At 32.9% G+C, this 24,047-nt stretch overlaps 1 protein-coding gene and 1 pseudogene across 1 annotated transcript; both read right to left on the bottom strand.

The window, feature by feature from the left end:
• Positions 1-426: 426 nt before the first annotated feature.
• Positions 427-19,831, bottom strand: LOC143530354 (DExH-box ATP-dependent RNA helicase DExH1-like; annotated as a pseudogene).
• LOC143530361 (DExH-box ATP-dependent RNA helicase DExH1-like) lies at positions 16,454-23,628 on the bottom strand. Its single transcript, XM_077025913.1, has 17 exons — positions 23,461-23,628; positions 22,646-22,684; positions 22,489-22,551; positions 22,348-22,412; positions 22,171-22,240; positions 21,554-21,700; positions 21,062-21,277; positions 20,223-20,319; positions 19,694-20,127; positions 19,552-19,614; positions 18,258-18,313; positions 18,104-18,175; positions 17,929-18,029; positions 17,762-17,812; positions 16,830-16,925; positions 16,614-16,673; positions 16,454-16,537 (listed from the first exon to the last, which is right to left on the bottom strand). Exons 5-9 carry the CDS (start codon positions 22,183-22,185, stop codon positions 19,967-19,969), a joined length of 636 nt encoding a protein of 211 aa, XP_076882028.1. The 5' UTR covers positions 22,186-22,240; positions 22,348-22,412; positions 22,489-22,551; positions 22,646-22,684; positions 23,461-23,628; the 3' UTR covers positions 16,454-16,537; positions 16,614-16,673; positions 16,830-16,925; positions 17,762-17,812; positions 17,929-18,029; positions 18,104-18,175; positions 18,258-18,313; positions 19,552-19,614; positions 19,694-19,966.
• Between the last annotated feature and the right edge of the window lie 419 nt (positions 23,629-24,047).

Genomic DNA, 24,047 nt, shown 5'->3' with positions numbered 1-24,047 from the left:
TAAATTAGAATTTTTATAAGAACGCGATGATTAATATTTTTTTCACTATATTGATGGTAGAATGAGAGATTCACCTGCTTAATAATTCCACGGATCACAACTAGTCACGCCAATGGAAAACCAAAACCGCATAAGTCGTTGCTAGCCCCGTTTAGTGAAAGAGAAAGCGAAAATTTTAAAATGAAAAAATGGAAGTTGAAAATGAAAAAATGATAATATGTGTGGCCAATAAAACTAAAATGAGAGAATGATCATCTTAACCATCCAATAAGCATATATAAACATAAGCATAAGCATATATATATATAAGCATAAGCATATATAAACATATTAGTTATTCTTAAAGAATAATAAAGATTGTCATTTAAATAATAAAGAATCACAAAGAAGGGCAATGTGGGATATTAGTTATTTAAAGATTACATATTAGTTATCTTTTCACCCTTCAAATGCTTTAAGAAGGGCAATGTGGTTATTGCATAAACCGCAGAAAACACAAAATGAAACCAAATGTTCTAGAATGATAAGGACTTGTATGATCAGATGGTTCTAGAAGATTCTGACCTGCATGAATCACCAGCAAAGAATCTTTTTGCTTCATCAGCCTCCTCTTTCCGGTTAATTGGAAGAACAAAAGGGTTGCGAGATGCAAGTGTGGCGGCGATTGTTAATGCGGGATTAACGCATTGGAAAATCGAACCCATAAGAAGCATTTTCCCGATATTTGCTCCACTTGCAGAGTGCACAAATGGCGTCATGTTCATGTATATAAATTTTTTAATTAATAAACCAAATACCTTGGTGAAGCAATTTCGACACATTTACTAGAAATGGGTCAAAATTGGGTTGTTTTTTATCTTTAAAAAGTAAAAAAGGTTAATAAAAAATTGCTCATAAAAGAGACTACTGGAACGGGTAGATTTTTAGATTGTTAAGGCCAGATGTTATTATGTGCATGACACCAAAACAAACTACCTTTACCCGGTAAGTGAGTATAACCGACATAACCGACATAACCAAACTGAAATAACCTAGTGTAACCCAACACTAAACCGATGGTTTGGTTTTGAGTTTTTTTCAAAAACTAAATTTCTGGTTCAGTTTCAGTTTTGCATATACCAAAAACAAAACAAAACGACAAAACCAAAAGTCCAAATTCATTATTGTGGTCCAATTTTTTACCCAAAAATTTATAGCACAACTGACACAACCAAAATAACCAAAAGCCCAAAACGGACCCAAATCAACTCATGCACACTCGGCACCCTTAGAAGAAACCAAATCATCAACCCAAGCCCGACACGATTAGCTCCCCCCCCCCCCCTTCTACAAAACTTTCTTATCATTTTATTAAAAAAAAGGACGACTAACGACACACAACACCTGTAAATCTGTAATTTTATTAGAAATAATGTACATAAATAGAAAGTTTAAGCAAAAAAGTGTTCCGGGTCAACCCAACTAGACATCAGATTTTACCAGTTTGACCTGTTACCCAACCCGATGAATCTACCACCACTAGTGGTGACAAATGAACATGACAAATATTGAACATCATACCAAGTGGAGTGAGCTCTTCTGCATCATCTAGAGCTCCAATGGTTTTGAGAAGTTCAACAGCATTTTGAAGTGAGAGTGCATCTGGGGGCTGAAGTGCTTTGGACAAGAAGGACGCAATGGCTCCAAGTTGCAAGCTTTTGATCTGTAAGCACGGTTCTTGCAAAGGTGTTCTAAGAATTTCAAGTGACTCATATTGAAGCATTGCATCATGAACCATTCTTGGATATAATATATATATTCCAGGTTGTACTCGCCCCGCACGACACCTTCTCTGTCAATACCACCAGATAATAACATGAGAAACAAGAGTGACAATCTCGACCCGTTTATTTTCGCTTATGAAAGCAAACACCAATTATAAGTAAACAAACGAACCTAGATGAAAGAATACAACTAAGCAAACACCAATTGTAAGTAAACGAGAACAAAAATCGTTTGAGAGTAAACAATTAATATAATTAAACAAAATTTCGAGTGATATTTTTATTTCATTAAACTAGACTAAAATATAACAGGCCTAATAAATTAAAATAAATATATCTACAAACCAACTTAAACAAACGCAAGCTAACGAGCATAAACAAACCAACATAAGCAAATTTTAATGAACGAACAAGACGTGAACTTTCGTTCCTGTCCGCTCGGTTCGTTTATAGGTAGATACCTGATGTGCTGAAGCTATTGATATCCATGATGGTAGCTAGCATACATGCGAGTTTGTTTAAGCATCATAACTAGTCTCTTTTGCTTTCCCGCAATCGATCACATAAACCATATCATCTATGGTTATGCTACTCTCAGCAATGTTAGTCGCCAAAACAATTTTCCTATAAAAAAAAGATATTTTAAGTGAGTGAACAATAGTTTAAATAAAAAAAATTTATAAAATAATCATAATAGTAGGAAAGTCAAACCTCATGCAGAAGGAGGTCGGTCAAAGATTTCACGTTGGTTGATAGTAGGCATTGAACCATGAAAAGGAAGAACAAGAAATTTTGTAGGATCGCCAATAAAATTGTTGGTTTTGACACTGTCAAACAGCTTTGAAATTTCATCCCATCCTGTAAGAAATACCAGTATTGCCCCTGGACCTTCGATATACTCAATAGTTGCTTCTACATGTATAAAAGTTTTGGAAAAACAAAAGCTTCAATAAAATGAACTCATATGTGTCTATATATATGCATACATCAATATGTGTATCTAACTATAAAGTATAAACGCATGTATTTGCATAACACATACAAGGCCCAAGTCTGTTTGTGAACCGACCAAGCTTCAAGTGACTGTCTGGTACTTGCACTATAGTCTTTGTATACTGAGCTGATGTCAGCATCCTACAACACCAAAATTAGCTTGATATCAGTCTTAACACTAATAAGATAATATATATATATATATATATATATATATATATAGGGGATGGTTCATGCGAGAAGTAATATAATAGCGAGAAGTGCGAGAAGTGAATCTCAACCATTCATTACACAAATCAATGGTTTATGTTACACGATGGCATTTTTGTAAATAATTTGAACATTTGAGCAGATACTTTATGCTAAAAAGGGTAAAAAAGTCAGTTTTGTGTAGCTTATAATATGAAACGGCTGACCATCCTGCTTTCACTCCAAAACTGATCGACATAACTACTCGGTGTGAAATCCTCTTCCCATATGAAATTGTTACCCCAAATTGAGGAGTTTAAAATCGATTGATTTCCTTTAGCTGTTTATAAGAAGCAATCATTCATCTTTGTTGTGTACAAACTGGATTATGAAGCTTAATTGGGGTTATTTCGACCACCGAACCCTACACAAGAAATTAAAGGTATGTTGAATAAATTGTGTTGTTTTCTTGAATAAATGTAGCATATAAAGTAAATATCGCATACACATTGATCTAATTTAGTTGTAATTCATCATAGCACCCTACACATAAAAACGGTATAATTATCTTGTGTTTCTTGAAGCTAGCTTTATTTTTGATAAAATACAAAGTGAAAACATGATTGTAAGTAGGTTCATGTGTTGTTTTTAAAAGTTTGAAAATATGTATGTGTTGTAAGTAATGTATGTTGTGGTTGCTTAATTTTTGAAGAACATGCATGTGGTGTAATGTAACTAGTTGACGCTTTAGTATTATTTATAGGTCATGTATTTTGTTTATATTCATGGTCTATACATCTTATTGTATGGGTTAGTATTAAATCATGGTTAGACAAAGGGTACACGTACTGTTAGATTGTGTAGGTATTATTTGAGTAGTAGGTGTTGGCGTAGTTGGTCAAGCCTCTATTTTGATAGCAATAAGTGTTGTTTATGCTTCGCAGTTGAGTAATTCTCTACTCTTTCCTTTGGATGTCATGTTTTAGTTCATTTTACAAAGTCAAAACATCTGTGTGTGTGTGTGTGTGTGTGTGTTTTTGTGTAGTTAGTATTAATACAATATTTGGGAGTGTTGTATTTATTTCAACCCATACACACGGTTTGCATTCTGTGTAAGACTATACATGGCATTATATTGTGTGTTTGTTGGTTCTTACACCAAGCATTTAAACATTGATTGTGCTCTGCAGGTCATAGTAAGTTGATTTATATGTTGAAATTTAGTGTTTGTAATGTATGTTAAACAGTTAATTTTTTTATTAATTTTTTTTTGTTTTGTACGGACATCCCTATGTCCGTACGCACCTACAAGCCTACGTATCCACGTTCATACCATGTACATTAAATACTCACATACGCACCTACATACGAACATTCATGTGTGCATAAGTACCTACATGCGAACATCAAATGAACATACAGACCTATGTACCTACATACGAACAGTCATGCATGTACGCTTCGCGTACATACATAACTGTTCGCCATTAATATCGCTTCGTGGGAATCAATCATCTTGTCATTGAAGCTGAATTTAACATGCAATTGTAAAAAAAATGGTCATTAAATTTAGGTTAAATTTTTAAAGTTGATTTATTTTTCAAAATTTGAAGCCCTTTTTGAATAGGCGAAAGCGTGATATGAAAAGGCTAGTGTTTTAAGTGGCTGATTGAATTGAATGATGCATAGGATGATTAGGTTGTTGCTGATGATGAGTATGCATTCATGAAGTGTACGGCGTACGTATGTAGGTACATACGTACCGACATACGTTTATAGATGAAAATTGGTTATACATTACAGTTTCCTGTGTCGGTATTATGTATGCATATTACAGTTGGCTGTGTAGAATAATAATTTGTTAGTTGCCTATGATGCTCTGTGTAGGTGTTTTATAGATTCCTAATTGTTCTAATTTGTGTAGGAAAATATGTTCTTTTGTTATGTAATCTAAACATATGAATAATCTGACTCTTCTTTGGTTTAGGTCATTATTATCTATGTAGGGAATATTAGAAATTGTTTTTGTGGTCTTCTAAAGATGTGGGTTATTTTGTACTATTGTTGAAGTGGACAGTAATTTGTGTAAGTGGTATGTTGATATAGTTAAATTGTGTTTTTAAAAATATAGGCAAAAATACATTTGTGTTCAGTTGAGTTACTATGTCGTCTTTATGTGTAGGTTGTTGAATTAAAGTTGTATAGTGAATTAATTTGTTTTGTTTTGCCTTAAAAACAGATTTGAAGACATTTGGTATTTGAAAGCATGCCAAACTAGAGAGGGGGAGGTTTTGGTTAGAAACACGATTTTATTCATGGTGAAAGGCGATAAAAAAAGAATGAGACTAAGAACATTTTGATATTATTTTTTATTCCCGGTATATTTAAATCATCTTTTTGTTTATGTTAAACTACATAGTCAATTGTTTATGGCCTGTTTATAGAACTTTGATAAAGTGTGCACTTTATATTTTGTTTGAAAGTTATTTTTCTAATGCGATGGATTCATACTATTACTGCAAAGTTTGTGTCTACGTATTGTGTTTATTAATGCATCAAAATAATGCATTCTGGTAGGGTAGGTTCATTTCCCGTAACATATTTTCCTACACTGCAACAAATTGTTCCTGCACTGCAACAATATTTACTACCTAATTGCACCTATAATCTGTGTTAGACTATGTAGGGTATATTTTTTTTATGTGTAAGATATCCTACAATTCACCTGGGTAATTTTCAGCTGAAATACATACTTCTGCATTTTATCCTAACTTAATAGTACCCAAATTATTCACTTTACAAAATAATTCTTACTGCAATTTGGTCTTACACCTACAAAGTTTGACCATTAACTTTAACACTGTTTTCTCTGTTTTTTATTTGATTTATATACGATTATACAATATGAAATCAATGAATTCAAGTATAATTGAAAAATACTACATAATATGATGGTATGGCATAAATGTCATATATTTAGAAACAAATAATACTCAAAACAAAAAGGCATATGCACACACAAACAAAAACCCAAAAAACAGTTGATAGTAAGTTAATGTCATAAGTATGAAAAGTTAAAACTATAATTATTCTGATGGATAATCAGTTTCGTCTCTTTCCTTTTTTCTTGCATTTGCGAGTGTAATGATCATTTGTATATTGATTGCATGTTTGATAAAACGTTTTTGATTTCTTGCTTCTCTCTGTAGCTTTTTCGCCAGGCCAATCATGCGACGACATGCACCGAAAACCTCTACATTGTATTCCTTTTGGTGCAACAACTGTGATTGTTTCTTGTTTAGGGTGAAAACAAATCTAGAATAACATTTGACTTGTTATATGCTTGTTCATTCGGTATCTTCTAATATACTTTGTCCTTGAACTTTCGCAAATCCTACACAACATACAATAAGCCATAAACTGCATCTTAGTTAACATGGTCAAAAGTCCTAGATGCACATCATACACAATAAACAAAAATACATACACAATTTACTAGATTCATGCTTGCATCTGTTGAAAACATACGACACAAATAAATATTTATTCTCATGAATAATAAAACTACTTACTCAAAATAACATACCAAATACACGCTAAGATAAAAGAAACAATTCTTGTATATACAAGTGTTATGTATAACAGAACTTATTACAAGCATAATATATGTTAAATATATCCTACATGAGATACAATAACCAGTTACATAGCTACTTAATTAACATGGTTGAAAGTCATAAAGAACATGCATACTGAACAAAAAATTCTAACCAACTATAGATTAATTTCATAAACAATACAACTAACTATATTAGTTAACAGAATATAATAGAAACACATAGACAACGTGTGTGTGTGTATATATATATATCCTACACAACATAACTAACTTCCTACAATATTTAATATGAAAATAACATCAATGGTGTAAATATAGAATAAACATGACAATGGAATAAAAAACTACAATAAACTACACAATATTAGACATAAAAATATAAGGTGAAACTTAATATCCCGCTTGAATTACCATGAAATTGAAGTTGCGACTATATGGAATTGGGTAATAATAACTTTAACGAATCTATGAATCTTGATTTCGGTATTATCAAACTTAAAAATTTGAATAGAAATCAATGGGAAATTCAATACAAATCAAAAAGAAAAGTAAAAAGAATTCACATTAAATGTCTTTTTAAATTATAATCTTGAATAAAAATCAAATTAATGGTAATGCAATAATAACCAGATTGTTATACATGTGAACATAATCAACCTATTGAGCCAAAAACGAATGTTTACAAAACTGAAATTGATGTAAAGGAATTGAATTAAACTTGATTTTGCTGAGATTGATTCGATGTATCATTAGCCTGATAAAAGTAGGGCATACTCAATTAGGCAAATCCGAGCTTGAATTAGGGATAAAATAAGATTACGATCTTGAATTAGGGCATAAAAAGATTAGGCATAATCGACTAGTGCTGAAATCAATACCGAATTAGACATCTTTCATTTTATACTAATCTTCCACTGTATATCGAAATAACGATGGTAGTGCTAGAAAATTGGGACTGTGAACGTGGATGTTTTTGTGTTCTTGTTTAGTTGATCTGAGATAAACAGAATATAACTAAACAAAGTAATAAAAAATAATTGAAACTCCAACAATTAATAGTTACCATATATAAATTTAAGATAGATTACCAATGTGCCCTTATTTATAATTTAAATGTAAAATAAAAAGAAAAAATATGATTGGTTGTCATCACTTCTCGCACTTCTCGCACTAAGAAAACTTCTTAAATGAACCCGATCCTATATATATATATATATATATATATATATATATATATATATAAGGCCCCGTTACCGGTAGCCCTACTTTGGTGTTGGATTTACTCATAAACACAGTTCATAAATATCAGAGTTAATAAAAACATTCGCGGAATATTAAAACATTCAAACCATTATGTTACATAACCATCCTTTCTCGTCTTAAACATAAAACATAAAACATTGTCTTTAAAATAACATTTCTTGAGATGCCAGCTTCTTCAAGTTCATGCCATGAGCTTTCTCTTATGCAAGCTGCCTCAATCTACTTACATGCGTGCATAATAAAAGTCAGCTACGCTGAGTGAGTTCTAGTTAATCATACAACATACAATCTGTTCTCATACTTGCACACGTGCCCGAAGGGGTGTACATTAATCATACTTACTCTTCATATATAACTATCCATTCCTATTTAAAGAGCCTCCCGCCCTATAACCTCACAGATATTATAAGAGTCTGGTCCCTAACATCACAGATATTATAAAGGGTCTGGTCCCAAACATCACAGATATTATTAGGGTCCGGTCCCTATCATCACAGATATTATTAGGGTCTGGTCCCTTTGTTTCATGCAGGCGTACCATACCTGTTCTTACATACTTTCCTTGACAATACGTGCAATCTCCAAAGAGTGTTCATATACCATCAACATATCATACATACATTATACATACATCATATATATTCATACATACATCATATCTTACATCATACATATCAATCATATCTTTATCTACCACCTAACGGTACATGCAATATCCGAAAATCGTTCACACCGTCAAGCAACCATCATACATAAATCATATAAGGCATACACCTACCACTTAAGGTAAGTGTATTAACTATCACATAGAGTATGCACACAGCCACGAAAACATAACAAGGAAGTGGGGCTAGAAACTCACCTCAGTGCGGTTGCGTTCACCGTTTACAGTTATTCCCCTCTTTAGCCGTGCACGACTAACTGTATAACAATTACGCGTATTAATTACTATTACTATCCATATCGTATTTCTAGTCCAATTATAACCCTCAAATAACGGGGGTACAGGGGCAGCGCCCCTGGCAGCGGGGTCTAGGGCGGCAGCCCCTAGTAGGGTCCAAGGGGCAGAGCCCCTGGCTGGGGTCGAGCTAACACATTTTCCATTAGAATTTTGAATCATCACTAAATTTACTAACTTAAAAAGTCCAAGGGCTTCTTTGTAATTAAACCATTCTTTTATAAGTCCAGAGACTGTTCTGTCATTTCATAAGATTTCTAGTTCGTTACTTGGTTCTTTAACGAATTGGTTATTTTAGCGAACTGGTCCCTGTAGCGAATTAGACCCTTAACGAATCAGTCCATGCAGCGAACCAGTCCAAGTAGCGAACCAGTCCTTCTAATTCGTTATCACTGTTAACGAATGACTGTAACGAATCAAGGGTAATTCGTTATCTTATTCCCTTAACGAATTGGATACGAACTACAGCTAGTTCGTTAATATTTCCTTAGCGAATCAGCTGACGAAATGCATTTTAATTCATTAGGTTTCCATTAGCGAACTAGGGTTAGGTCAGAGAATGTCAGAACATTCCCTGACATTCTTACCTCGTATTCCCCTTTTCCGGCGCCGCCTTTCCGACGTTGTCGCCGGAAAAACGAGTTTTAACTCGTTTTTCACCGTTTTTCGTCCCGTTCGATCCAGATCTAAGCTAGGGTGATCCCTAAGCTCGTCTTAGGTTCGGTTTATACCCGGTTCCACCCGGATCTCGTGACGTAAACGGTTTAACGGTGTCGGCTCGTCGTTTCGTGTTTAAATCTAACGGTTTAAAGCTCATACAATAACATACTATCATTACCTTGGATCGGAATCGGTTTCCTTGGTGATTTCGGCTAGAGAGAGAGAGAGACTAGAGAGAGAGCTTAAGTGTGTGTTTTAGGTGGTGTAAGAGATATGTGTAAATGAGGAAATAAATGGTGATTATGGTTTATATATTTAGGGATCAGGGGCTTAAGCCCATGGTCTTTTTCCTTCTTTTATAACCCAAGTCCATAACCCATATCCATTTACCCAACGCTAGCCCGACTCATAATAACTCATATTTCGTTTATTAACCGAAATCAGAAAACAGGATGTTACAATATATATATATATAATACCTTAAATTTGTCAGTTATGGGGTCAATTTTTTAGTTTCCTGTTATCTCCTCTTCCTCCTTGAATAACCCTGAAAATTATCAGCCTCGGATTATATTGCATAGCGAGTCTTCCCGAGCACATCTTCAAGAAACATCTCTTGCACAGGAAAAGTCAAACCCTGGTAATATAAATATAATAGTTTGATTGCAATTTACCAAATAACAAAGGTTAAGTATATTTCACATGACAATATTAGTACCGAGATATGAATAGTCGAGGCGTTTTCAAAGTATTTGGAGAACAAGTCGGCTTTAATTGTAGTAGTCACTAATAATAATCGCAAATCGGGACGTTTAGGAAGAAGATCCCGCAAAATAATTAAAAGAAAGTCCTCGTTCATTCCTCTTTCATGGATTTCATCAACTAATAAAAGACTTGGCACCTGTTAAACTCAGGTCTTGAACCTGAAAATAAAATCAGAGAGAACTTGTAAATGAACCAAACAAAGCTTGTTTAACTTTATCCAAACAAACAATCAAACATGAACATAAGCATATATAAGCATAAGAATATATAATCATAAGCACATATAAACATAAGCATATAAGTAAGCATAAACATGTATATAATGCTTATGCTTATGTTTATATATGCTTATGCTTGTATATTCTTATGTTTATGCTTACGTTTATATATGCTTATGTTTATATATGCTTATGCTTATGTAACATCCCGAAATTTCTAAAAATAATATTTAATATATTATTTGTTTATAATAGAAAAGTTTGCTTGAGTTAGTAGAGAATTAATACGGTTTTTATCAGCAAAACCGTAGCAGCTCAAAATGAAGATTTCCGTCCACTGTTACACTATTCTGACGACTGTAGCGGCGGGTTCCGGCAAAGGTGAGCTGATGGGTTTGTAGATCGGGGCGAGAGTATTCTGTGGCCGCTTGAATCACTCAAATCCGAGTTCGTTTGATATGGTTTTGAGCATCTCGAGTGATTTCAAACAAAAACCTCAAAAGGTACGTTTTTGTTAAAAATGTTTACTTTTCATGAACGGATTTACATGAAAATCGGTAGGATGATAGATCGGGTCTAGACAAATCGTAAAGTTGCAAACTTGAAGATTAAAATGGACTTAACGAACTCATGGTTATGAACGGCTCGCTTAAAATAAACTTTAGATCTAGTATTGAACAGCCTAAAGGTCCAAACTTTATGGTTCCCCGGGTTAAGACTTATCCGGAAATGGATGTGGGAACGTTTACGGGAATGGTTAACATCATATCAAGGTTTGAATGTTGTTAAAATCAAACCAGTAGCTGATGCACGTTAAGTTCGCTTGTTGGTTAAGTTCGCCACATATAAGTTCGCCTGATAACAAGTTCGCTTATATATACAAGTTCGCTTATATTGAGACACGGATACCTGGCGACTTGTAAATGTATACATATACGTGTATACACTTGATGGCATGCATCGTAAGGACCTAAGGAGATAAAATACATGAATGTTAAAATAAAGGAAAAACCGTAATAATGCTAAGTAGAAGTAAGCTAATACTAGGCCACTAGATTAGATCAGACGAGTATTGATACGTGTAACTTATATACTGTTAGCAGAGCTCAACTAAAGAAAGGATTAACTATTAACTAAGAAAGAAACAGGATCCAAGTGAGTTTCTAGCCCCATTCCTTGTTATGTTTTTCGGGGTTGTGTGCATACTCGATGTGTTTGTTAATACATTTATCCTAAGTGATAATTGTATGCCATATGTGATATATGTGATAGATATGAATGATTGCTTGTCGGTACGCGAACGATCTTCGGATATTGCGCGTACTGTCAGGTTATAAATAAAGGTATAAATATTATATATGGAAGACGCATGAACATTACAAATGAACACTTGTCGGGGCGTGAACGATCTTCAGATATTGCATGTATCGACAAGGGGTATGGTTGTTAAAAGAATGATGTAAAGAACGCCTAGAGTGTTCTTATGCTATAAATTGTATATGTGGAGTATGTGTATGCAGGTACAGGATTGGTATGGGAGTTCTACGTCCGACGTAGCAAGTTAGGATGGCGAATCCCTCTAACTTCTGTTGGACATAGACTTGGCGGGTGATGGCGTAGTTAAGGACTGTGGGCCTTATACGTGATATAGATGATAGATGTAAACGTAGATAGGGACAGTGGGCCTTATACGTGTTATAGGTATAGACGTCAACGTAGATAAGGACTGCGGACCGTATACGTATTGTAGATAGGCGTCAGCACAGGAAAGGACTGTGGACCTTATACGTGCTATATTTGTGTTGTGGTAGCATAGGGGAGGATTGCGGACTTCGTACGTGCTATGGTTTAGGTTGCAACAAAGGGAAAGACTGAGGACCTTGTACGTGTTGTCAATATAGGATGGTACAGGGAAGGACTTTGGACCTTGCACGTACCATAATTGGTGAACAAAGGTAAGGACTGTGGACCTTTTACGTGTTCACGACCTTGAGTACAGGTATAGACGGCGGACTATGAACGTACTCTCGGTAGTCTGAGGTTAGTGATCGTAAATATGTATGTATGTATGGTAGTAGGGTAACTAATTAAATATGGATATGTATCTTCGGATATGAATGTATGTATGATATACGTATGTATTGTGTGTCGCCTGATTAACTAGAACTCACTCAGCATAGCTGACTTTTAGTATGCACGCAGGTGAACTGATTATAGAGCTAGTATGAGGATTGCACATGGCATGGATTGAGTGGCTGGCATCTGAAGAAAGAAGAAATTATGTTTTAAATATAACGTTTTAAGTTGGTTTTAAAGAAAAGATTAAATGTTTTGTAATAAACGGTTAAAATTTTATATTCCGCGAAAGTTTTAATAAACGCTGATTTGTAGAACTGTGTTTATGAATAAATCCGACGCTAAAGTGAGGCACCGGGAACGGGGCCTTACAACTTATGTTTATATATGCTTATACTTATGTATTTTTATGCTTATGCTTATGTTTATATATGCTTATGCTTATGTATTTTTATGCTTATGCTTATGTTTATATATGCTTATGCATATGTATTTTTATGCTTATGCTTATGTTTATATATGCTTAAGCTTATGTATTTTTATGCTTATGCTTATGTTTATATATGCTTATTCTTATTCTTATGTTTATATATGCTTATGTATTTTTATGCTTATGCTTATGCTTATGTTTGTATATACTTATGCTTATGCTTATATATTTTTATGCTTATGCTTATTCTTATGTTTATATATGCTTATTTATTTTTATGCTTATGTTTATGTTTATATATGCTTATGCTTATGTTTATAAATGCTTATGATTATGTATTTTTAAGCTTATGCTTATGCTTATACATTTTTATATTTATGCTTATGTATTGTTATGCTTGTGCTTATGTTTATATATGATTATGCTTATGTTTATATATGCTTATGCTTATTTTTATATATGCTTATTCTTATGTTTATATATGCTTATTTTTAAATATACTTATGCTTATGTATTTTTATGCGTATGCTTATGTTTATAAATGCTTATGCTTATGTATTTTTATGCTTATGCTTATGTTTATATATGCTTATGCTTATGTATTTTTATTCTTATGCTTATGCTTATTTTTATATATGCTTATGCTGATGTATTTTATGCTTATGCTTATGCTTATGCTTATGTTAATATATGCTTATGCTTATTTATTTTTATGCTTATGGTTATGTTTATAAATGCTTATGCTTATGCTTATGTTTATATATGCTTATGCTATGTATTTTTATGCTTACGCTTATGTTTATATATGTTTATGTATTTTTATGCTTATGCTTATGTTCATATATGCTTATGCTTATGTTAATATAAGCTTATGCTATGTATTTTTTTGCTTATGCTTATGTTTATATATGCTTATGCTTATGTTATAAATGCTTATGCTTATGTATTTTTATGCTCATGTTTATAAATGCTTATGCTTATGTATATTTTTATGCTTATGTTTATGCTTATATATTTTTATACTTATGCTTATGTTTATATATGCTTATGTATTTTTATGCTTATGCTTATGTTTATATATGCTTATGCTTATGTATTTTTATGCTTATGCTTATTTTTATATATGCTTATGCTAATGTATTTTTATTCTTATGCTTATGTTAATATATGTTTATGCTTATGTATTTTTATGCTTATGGTTATGTTTATATATGTTTATGCTTATTTATTTTTATGCTTATGCTTATGTTTACATATACTTATGCTTATGTATTTTCATGCTTATGTTTATATATGCTTATGTATTTTTATGCTTATGCTTATTTATTTTTATGCTTATGCTTATGCTTATGCTTATGTTTATATATGCTTATGCTTATGTATTTTTATGCTTATGCTTATGTTTATAAATGCTTATGCTTATGTATTTTTATGCTTATGCTTATGTTTATATATGCTTATGCTTATGTATTTTTATGCTTATGCTTATGTATTTTCATGCGTACGCTTGTATTTTTTTATGCTTATGCTTATGTAATTTTATGCTTATGCTTATGTTCATATATGCTTATGCTTATGTATTTTTATGTTTATGCTTATGTATTTTTATGCATATGCATATGTTTATATATGCTTATGCTTATATATTTTTATGCTTATGCTTATGTTTATATATGCTTATGCTCATGTATTTTTATACTTATGCTCATGTATTTTTATAAATGCTTATGCTTATGTATTTTTATGGTTATGCTTATGTTTATATATGCTTATGCTTATGTATTTTTATGCTTATGCTTATGTTTATATATGCTTATGCTTATGTATTTTTATGCTTATGCTTATGTTTATAAATGCTTATGCTTATGTATTTTTATGCTTATGGTTATGTTTATATATGCTTATGCTTATGGATTTTTATGCTTATGCTTATGTTTATATATGCTTATGCTTATATATTTTTATGCTTATGCTTATGTATTTTTATGCTTATGCTTATGTTCATATATGCTTATGCTTATGTATTTTTATGTTTATGCTTATTTTATATATGTTTATGCTTATGTATTTTTATGCGTATGCTGATGTTTATATATGTTTTTGCTTATGTTTAAATAAACATAATTTATTTAAACATAAGCATAAGTATAAGATTATGCTTATGCTTATGCTTATATAAGCATAAGCATAATAATACATAAGCATATATAAACATAAGCATAAGCATAAAAATATATAAACTGGAGTGGCGATCGGATCTGAATTCTCACCGGTGGTAGCCAAGCAAGCTTTTGGTCGAGGAGGTGGCTGACTTCTAGGACGGTTCAGGCAATCCCATTTCGTGTGACCTGATATTAACATAAGCATATATAAACATAAGCATAAGCATAAGAGTATATAAGCATAAGCATATATAAACATAAACATAAGAATATATACGCATAAGCATATATAAACATAAAGATAAGCATAAGAATATATAAGCATAAACATATATAAACATAAGCATAAGCATAAGCATAAGCATAAGCATAAGCATAAGCATAAGCATAAGCATAAGCATAAGCATATATAAACATAAGCATAAGCATAACAATACATAAGCATAAGCATATATAAACATAAGCATAAGCATATACAAACATAACCATAAGCATAAAAATACATAAGCATAAGCATATATAAACATAAGCATAAGCATATATAAACATAGAGCAAGGTTAAAATAAGAGGTAGATTTATCCTAAGAAGTGTAGAAAGTGTGTTTTCACCACTATATCTATTAAAACACACCGAACAAAAAACACACCACAACTAAAATAAAACACACCGAACAAAAAACACACTATCCATATCCACCGTCAGATCAACATATCTAACGCACCAGATTACTTCTTACACTTCTTAGATAAACTCCACTTCTTATTTTAACCACACCCTATAAACATAAACATAAGCATAAGCATAAGAATATATAAGCATAATCATATATAAACATAAGCATAAGCATAAGAATATATAAACATAAGCATATATAAGCATAAGAATATATAAGCATAAGCATATATAAGCATAAGCATAAGCATATATAAGCATAAACATATATAAACATAAGCATAAGCATATATAAACATAAGTATAAGCATAGCATAAGCATATATAAACATAAGCATAAGCATATATAAACATAAGCATAAGCATAAGAATATATAAGCATAAACATATATAAACATAAGCATAAGCATATATAAACATAAGCATAAGCATAAGAATATATAAGCATAAACATATATATAATTATAAGCATAAGCATAAGATTATATTTATGCTTATGCTTATGCTTATATAAATAAGCATAAGATTATGTTTATGCTTATAATTATATATATGCTTATGGTTATATAAGCATAAGCATAAGCATAATAATACATAAGCATAAGCATTTATAAACATAAGCATAAGCATAAGAATAAATAAGCATATACTTACAAGCGGAGCATAGGCGATGTATAACCGAGACGAATAGCGACCGGCCACAATGCAAAGAAGCACATGCATTGGTATGAGATTAATGATAAAAGTGTACCCTCCCCAAGAGCAGACCTGAAAATATGCAAAATAAAAAATAGGATAGTTGAAAAGCAGATCATTTTTTTTAAAGAAAGAATTCTAAGTCTACCATGTAGAAGTATGCAATGGAATTTAATGTTGCATAGAAGAGGGATCATGTGTTCAAAGTCTGCAAATAAAGTTAGGAATTAGCTTTAACATACGCATCACTGTGTTCCAATTATACTCAAGCAGCATGAGCAATACCCAAGTGTTAAAAGAGTTGACACTCATCTTTTCATTACAGAGGAAAATGTGAAGTTGAATAATTGTATTAATAACCAACCTTAACATAGAGGTAGAAGGTAAAGATTAAAGCAAAGATAGCAACAGCTTCATTGTCATAGTTCCCGGCCACTGATCTAGATATGTAGGATGGCACCTGTAGGATTTAGAATAAAACACAAATAAAGGGTCATTAACAAAATCACATACAACAAAAAACGAGTCAAAAATCTGTGTAACGAACGATAATGGAAAATTTCCTCTTAGTGATTTAAACTTGCCAAATTATACAATAAGACGCACAAAGCTAGCATTGCATCTTATTTTGAATCTTAAATTGAACATCATGTTTCTAAGTATAGCTTTGCTGGATTTTCAAAGACTTTATAATCTTACTTCTCTTGCGACTTTATATCATGTTTCTAAGTCTACCTGTATTTCTACATAAGCGTATGAAAATGTGAAACAAAATAACTTAGTAGTTTAGTTTGTCAATAATGAACTCATATCACTCCACCAAACCTTTAGTTTATTGTACACTCGATATAGATGAAAAAGGGTTTCAAGAAATAAGTATATGATTGTATGAGATAAGGAGATGCACTTCAGCAAACTCAAGGGAAAGAGTAACAAGCAACGCTACTTTGGGCTACATCTTACATGGAAAGAATATCATGCAATGCTACTTTGGGCTACATTTTACATGTTTAATTAGTAATAAAGGTAAACGAATACTGATCAATATGTCATTGACTTGCATCTTATGTCAGTTGCTACCTGATTTTTTTTAAATAGAAAAGTATAAAAAAGGGTAGGGTTGGAAAGAAACAAGATTATCATCCAGAAAGAAAAGGTGAAAGGAACAGAAAATTCTGGGAATTCTGTCTCAAACTTCTATACAAGTCAATAACATGGAGCTTACAGCATACATCAACGCATAAAAATCATAAAAAGGAACAAATAAACAATTACAAATACCCGTTATATGATTACCATGGCAAGAAGAACTGCAGCAGTCAATCCAGCGCCCGTTCCCTTAACTTCCTGAATAAAAGAAAGTGACAATGATTGAGAGATTCCAGTACTATTTAAGACCAAAAATGAATCCAGAACCAATTATTTTTACATAAAATCAAACTAGCAGTCATATAGAAAAAAACCTTAGTCAAAAAATAGGCTGCCCATGAAGCAAAGGCAGAGAATACTGGGGCTGTAACACACAGTTTCTACAGACAGGGGAATATTCAAGGATTGAAGCACCCTGAATATAAGAACTGTTTCTAAATTAACTGTAATATTGATAACTAAAAACAAAATATGTTCTTGAATACGCACTTCCATATTGTTCTGGCCGTCAAAGTCAACCCAGGGTAAACGGTTCCACCAATGACTCGTCCAAGAGGATACCTTAGGATAGGTAAAAGGCATTGTGTCAATTACTTTAACGAGTCATAATAACATAAAAGGAAACAAAAAACTATCCGCATACCAAGTACGATCATCAAACCAATTCCAGAAGTCATATATCCCATTCTTTGTAAGAAACTGCAAGATAAAAAGAGTCATGAACATGACATAGAAACATGCATCATATAAACAAATACAAGGGGTATGTAAAGAAAATTCAAAAGTCATGGAAGGTGATTAATAAAATCAATAACTGAACAAGAACAACGCATTTCAATGTTTCAAATCACTAGTTACATCAAAATGTTTCAAAATAACTTCCAGGATCACACAGATTGGAAATTTGAAACCTCAGAAACTTATTTTCCCCAAACTCACATCATGGTCACAGTTGTGGTTCTATACAAACCCTAACGAAGAAGCTTTTAATCATGGAAAACCTTAAAAAAATGCACAAGTTATGTGGCTACAAGAGGTACCAAATGAGAAACATGAAAGAAAGAGAAAACCACTAAACTACATGAATTTCACATCACCATTTACTCTCATTTGCACTATAAGACAAAATATGTCATAGACCATGTTTTGTCTTTAAAATTCAACTAGTGTGGTCATGAACATAACCTACAATTAGCCCCTCCAAGGAATTCCTAACCAAATCTGTCTATTCTTGTTCTACAGTTATTGTCTCTGCACTAAAGTATGATTCAAATTCTGATTTAACTGAAATAATAACCTAACAAAAATCAATTCTAACATCCTGAATGTACAAATTACATCCTTCAAATTGCAGCAAAGTAGTGAATCATAACAGGCAAAACATGAATTAACCAAATCAGTCTACAAAACCTAAACTCCAGACCTGAGCGACTCTGTAATTAAAATACGGATCTAATTCATGAATAACACTCTCATACCAAATAACAACAATGACATGCAGCAATCCAAATATATGAAAGTACTGCCCTAGATTATCAAACTTAAATAATAAACTAACAAATATCATCCCTAGCATCATGCATGTAAATATCACATCCTTGAACATAACCTACAAATACTATTAGCCGCAATCTCAATATATGAAACTACTGCCCTAAATTACTGAACTGAAACAATAGCCTAAAAAATAGCATCCCTAACATCAAGCATGCAAACATCACACCATTGAATACTCAATAACTCAAATCCAGTGTAATTCAAATTCTCATGTAACTGATAGTATGCCTCAATCGAAATACATGAAACTACTGGCCTAAATTGTTAAACTGAAACAATAACCTAACAAAATATCATCCCTAACATCAAGCATGTTAATATCATCCCTAATAAATTAACTATAACTAAATCAATCAACAAAAGCTAGAATAGAATCAAACCTGAGTGACTATGTAATTGAAATACGGATCGAATTCATGAATCACACTCTCATACTTAATAACCTGCAACAACAAAACCACACCAAAACACATCAGTTATCATACACGCATCAACCGATATATAGATCCAGTAAAAACGTACCGAAAATAAACGGATCGAGAACGCAAGGACTCCGATTAACAACAAAATGAACACGAGAACATTACCGAATGCGAACTGTAGAGTTGAAGATACCGGCGGCGTAGGCTTGTTGTTGAGATTATCAACGGCAACCGCCATTAATAAACGACGGCGTTTTAGTGTGCTGTGTGAGATTTGATTTGGAGTCAATTTTGAGAGAAGACGACTTTGGCAAAGAGAGTGTGAGAGTGATGAAGGTGGAAGTTTTTTTACGGATTTACCCCTTGTGTATCATTAGATATACGAGCAGCAACAAATATTGCAGATATACGGCGGGGTTGGGTACATATAATATTGCAGTGGGACCCACGTAAAGATGATATCTGTTCCTCTAATATGAACTGAGGAAGCTGTGTAGTTTTGCCACACCCTGTTTCTCCAGAAACCACTAATACCTGTATCGTAATTTACAAAAATATAAACAACTTCAATAGATTGTAATTTTCTTATATAATAATGCAAGCCAACAAGTTGATAAGATTATAAGAACCTGGTTCGCAGCAACAGCTTTTAAAAACTCGGATTTCATTTTGTTTGCAGGAAGTTTCTCTCTGAACGAACACATGGCCTTTAACAGCATCAGATTCCTACAAGGTTGTAAATTATTAAACATGACCAGAATGTTGAGAACACGATACAATATAGCATTAGTGATAAATTCTGAATGGGCTAATCAGATGGGTCAAATCACAATATGGGTCAGATGGGTGTTCATCTCCAAAGTCTAGTTTCCTTAATTGTTATTTGTGTACACAAATTATTATTGGTGAAAATATAGTTTTTGTAATTTTAACAAGAGCATTGATTATTTAGGAAAAATAAAATAAAAACATAATAAGTGTTTACAAGTCAGGTCAACTGGACCTGACTCGTTTTGAAACGTATTAAGAAATGTACGCTTGTAAACGAACCGTATGAACACGAACAGAGCATGTTTATCTAACTTCAACTGAACAAATGATCAAACACGAAAAATTAAACGAACATGTTTTTCTTGTCCATGTTCGTCCGTTAAGCTCATGTGTGTTTGTGTTTGTTTCTTAACAGTACAAAGGAGTGGTTCACAAACGTAAATGAATAAACATGACTGAACATAGATGAAAGAGCATAACTGAGCTAAAACCAGTTAAAGATAATGTGAAAAAAAGTTGTTCTTGTCCGTTTGTTTATAAAATAAACAAACTTCCCACTAAACAGTTCACGAAAAGCTCATTGAACATTCGGTTCGTTTACAGGCCTTAGAAATGGCCCGTATCAACCTGAACCCATTTTGAACCGTCACCTGACCCACCCAGTCTGACCATCTTATCACCTCTACAATATAGGTACCTTCTGCTTATCCTGCCTTTCTTTTAGCTCAACACTAAGTGCCTTCTTGGCACTATCCGTCTCCAGAACCGACACGCCAGCCGTCTTGTCTGATTCTTGAGATAACTGTATAGCACTCTGAGCGGATGTACCAGAAAATTTGCCAACTTTTTGTGTCCCTGATGAACTATCCAACAGATTTTCAACTCTTCTCTCAGTTTCTGAAGGCATGTGTATCTAGAAAACATGATATAAATTCATAAATAAGACTAGCATGTAATCTTGCATTAGTCAAAATACCAAATGCAAACAAAAACCAGCTTGTTATACCTTTTTTTGTGCAGAACCATGACGATCATCAAGATCTGCTCGGTAATTTGGTAATGGGACTTTGCTCACCACAAGTGCCTTCCCTTTATTATATGCATGGCTTTCTTTCCACAAAGAGAATATAAATACATCAATGGTGTAACAGTTTGTTGATCATTTGAAGAAAATAAATGTGGCACTTACAATAAAAGCCCTAGCTGATATGCCCATATCAGAAACATTTTGTTGATCATTTCTACTGAAGAAATGCTTTATTATCAGTTCTGTATCTCCTCCCCTCTTCATTTCCTCCATTTTTCCCCACCAGTGGTTCTTATCGAAAGCCTCGACCTGAAATTCATCATTCAGATTTCAGAATCATTTTTCTTAGGGCTGTAAATGAACCAAAACTATATTTGTTATAAACCTGAAAACACAAAAAAGAATAAAAATAAAACATACACTTTGAAAGATACTGAGAAGTAACAGACCAAAAGAGTGAATAAGTGTACGTCCTGGGTCGACCGTTGACCAAATTTCATAGGCCTTTAAACATGTTAGTATGTTTCATTTATTTAATAAACAATCTAACATGAACAAATGTCTCATTCATAATTGGTCAAACTAAAGTCAAACTTTGACCTTCATAAGCAAAACTTTAAAACCACAGCTCCACCTGTCGAGTGCCCATAAAGAAAGCACGGTGTTCCCGGGTGGTCTGACTTAACCTTCTACAATAAAGATCAAACTTTGACCTTCATAAGTCAAACTAAAGTCAAACTTTGACCTTCATAAGCAAAACTTTAAAACCACAGCTCCACCTGTCGAGTGCCCATAAAGAAAGCACGGTGTTCCCGGGTGGTCTGACTTAACCTTCTACAATAAAGATCCCTAACAACCAGAAAGATAAATGAATCAAAACATGTGTATAAACAATATACATACACGTGTATGTATAATGCATATTATAAAGGTATAGCAAGAAGAAGTCGACTTACAGTATCTGCTACAACATGATCAAGTGAAGGCACGTATCCATGCAATCCATCACTACCTCCATGACCTACATGATAGACAAATTTATATTTTTATTTAAATTGTTGCGATCGGATAAGAAAAATATATCACAACATACCTACCTATCCAGTCCATTGCACATACCCCAAAGTTATGTGAATTAAGTTGCCTTGCAAAATCTCCCACTGTAAATATGCATCACATGACCAATTATGCATATGATTATACTTTACTATATGTTCACATAATAGTTCAGTGTTGAAATAGGCGATCGCTAACCTATGCTCGTTCAGTCCATGAACGACGATCAAGATGCCCCTGGAAATAGAAAATTAAGTAAATTAGAGATTAGAAAATACTGAAATGGTGAAAACCGTAAACTATTCATTTCATCGATAAGAAAGAGAGATTGAAAAATACTCTATTTCGCTAATTCCTAACTTAATTTTATAATTGTCATGTTCTAAATTCTACTAATTTACAATTCCAGAAATTTGTTATTATAGAGGATATGGCTCCAAGGCAGAGTTCATAACAATCTTGAAGAGAAGAAAGTAGGTTCAAACCGCAGATTTGAAAAAGTGAACAAGAAAACCTTTTTAAAAAAATGATATATCCCAAAATCAAACAAGTAAGTTATCAAATAGTCAAGTGGCAAATGAATGAGAAATGCATATCTTAATGAACAAAACTTTCTCCAAACAAAGATCAACAATGAGGATTAAGTAAACGTGCACCTCAGCCACTTGAACTATAATGAAATGCCTCTCAATTAAGAACTGATCTATAAGCCTCGGTGTACGATTTTGTAATTACATGGTGCTTAGAAAAACTACTGCAATACATACATCCTATAAAACATAAGCAAAACTTGTAAGTCAGTCATATCTCACAATAAAATGAGTAACATAAGTCAATTAATTAACATCTAAAAAGCTTCATAGCAATTAGCATCATCTATGATCTCTAATCAATAAATAATCGCATAACCTAAACCTTCCATAACAAAATTCACTCCAATTAGTAGAATAATAATAATAATGATAATAATAATAATTAGGTCAAACAACATAATTTATAAGAGCAAAATGAACCTAATCTCATCAGACACCGGAATCCACGACCGGCAAAACAACGCCAGTATCGTACAACATAAACGTGCTGATGTCACAACCACCGGAAAATCCTGAGCGAGAGCTCTTCGTCTGATGAGAAACCGGCGGATGGTGGCGGAGGAGAAGAGTGATCGGAAGACCGAGATGATACTAGTTGATTCAATTAACATATTGCAGTTTAAAGTTACAAATCGAGTGTTTAAATATCTCAATTTCAATTAAACTGTGTTTGAATCTCTACTATTAAATAAATAAAAGTTTGTTTTTGCTAAGTGTCCTGTATCTGGCCTATCCTCGCTCTCTAATTCCCGCCTCCCACAATTCTCCTTTCACAGCGCCGGTTCGGATCCCTTATCCAACCCGAATATGATGTTATCACCCAAACAATTAGATTCATCAATGTTTGCAAAACCCTAAATCAATTGTGCCTCTTTCCTAATGTTTCAGATCTGTCAAACCTCATTCCTAAACTCTAAAATCACCGGCGACCAAGTTTTCCAGTTTCATCTCCGTCTCCGTCGAAGTACATGCTCCTCGCCATCGGTGACTATTCAATCGAAATCTTT

The sequence above is a fragment of the Bidens hawaiensis genome, unplaced genomic scaffold (genome assembly GCF_021521415.1).
Source record: "Bidens hawaiensis isolate Kalapana, Puna unplaced genomic scaffold, B.hawaiensis_p1.1 tig00008933_1, whole genome shotgun sequence".
NCBI classification, from domain to species: domain Eukaryota; kingdom Viridiplantae; phylum Streptophyta; class Magnoliopsida; order Asterales; family Asteraceae; genus Bidens; species Bidens hawaiensis.
Note: the sequence above shows the minus strand (reverse complement) of the source record. Positions and strands in the feature narration are given on the sequence as shown.

Bases quoted from the DNA above. Each gene is read 5' to 3' on its own strand.
- LOC143530361 (XM_077025913.1), bottom strand. The intron at 21,278-21,553 runs GTAAGTGCCACA...CATGTTTTCTAG, and splicing joins TATCAGCTAGGGCTTTTATT to ATACACATGCCTTCAGAAAC. The intron at 20,128-20,222 runs GTTCTTATAATC...ATTACGATACAG, and splicing joins AAGCTGTTGCTGCGAACCAG to GTATTAGTGGTTTCTGGAGA.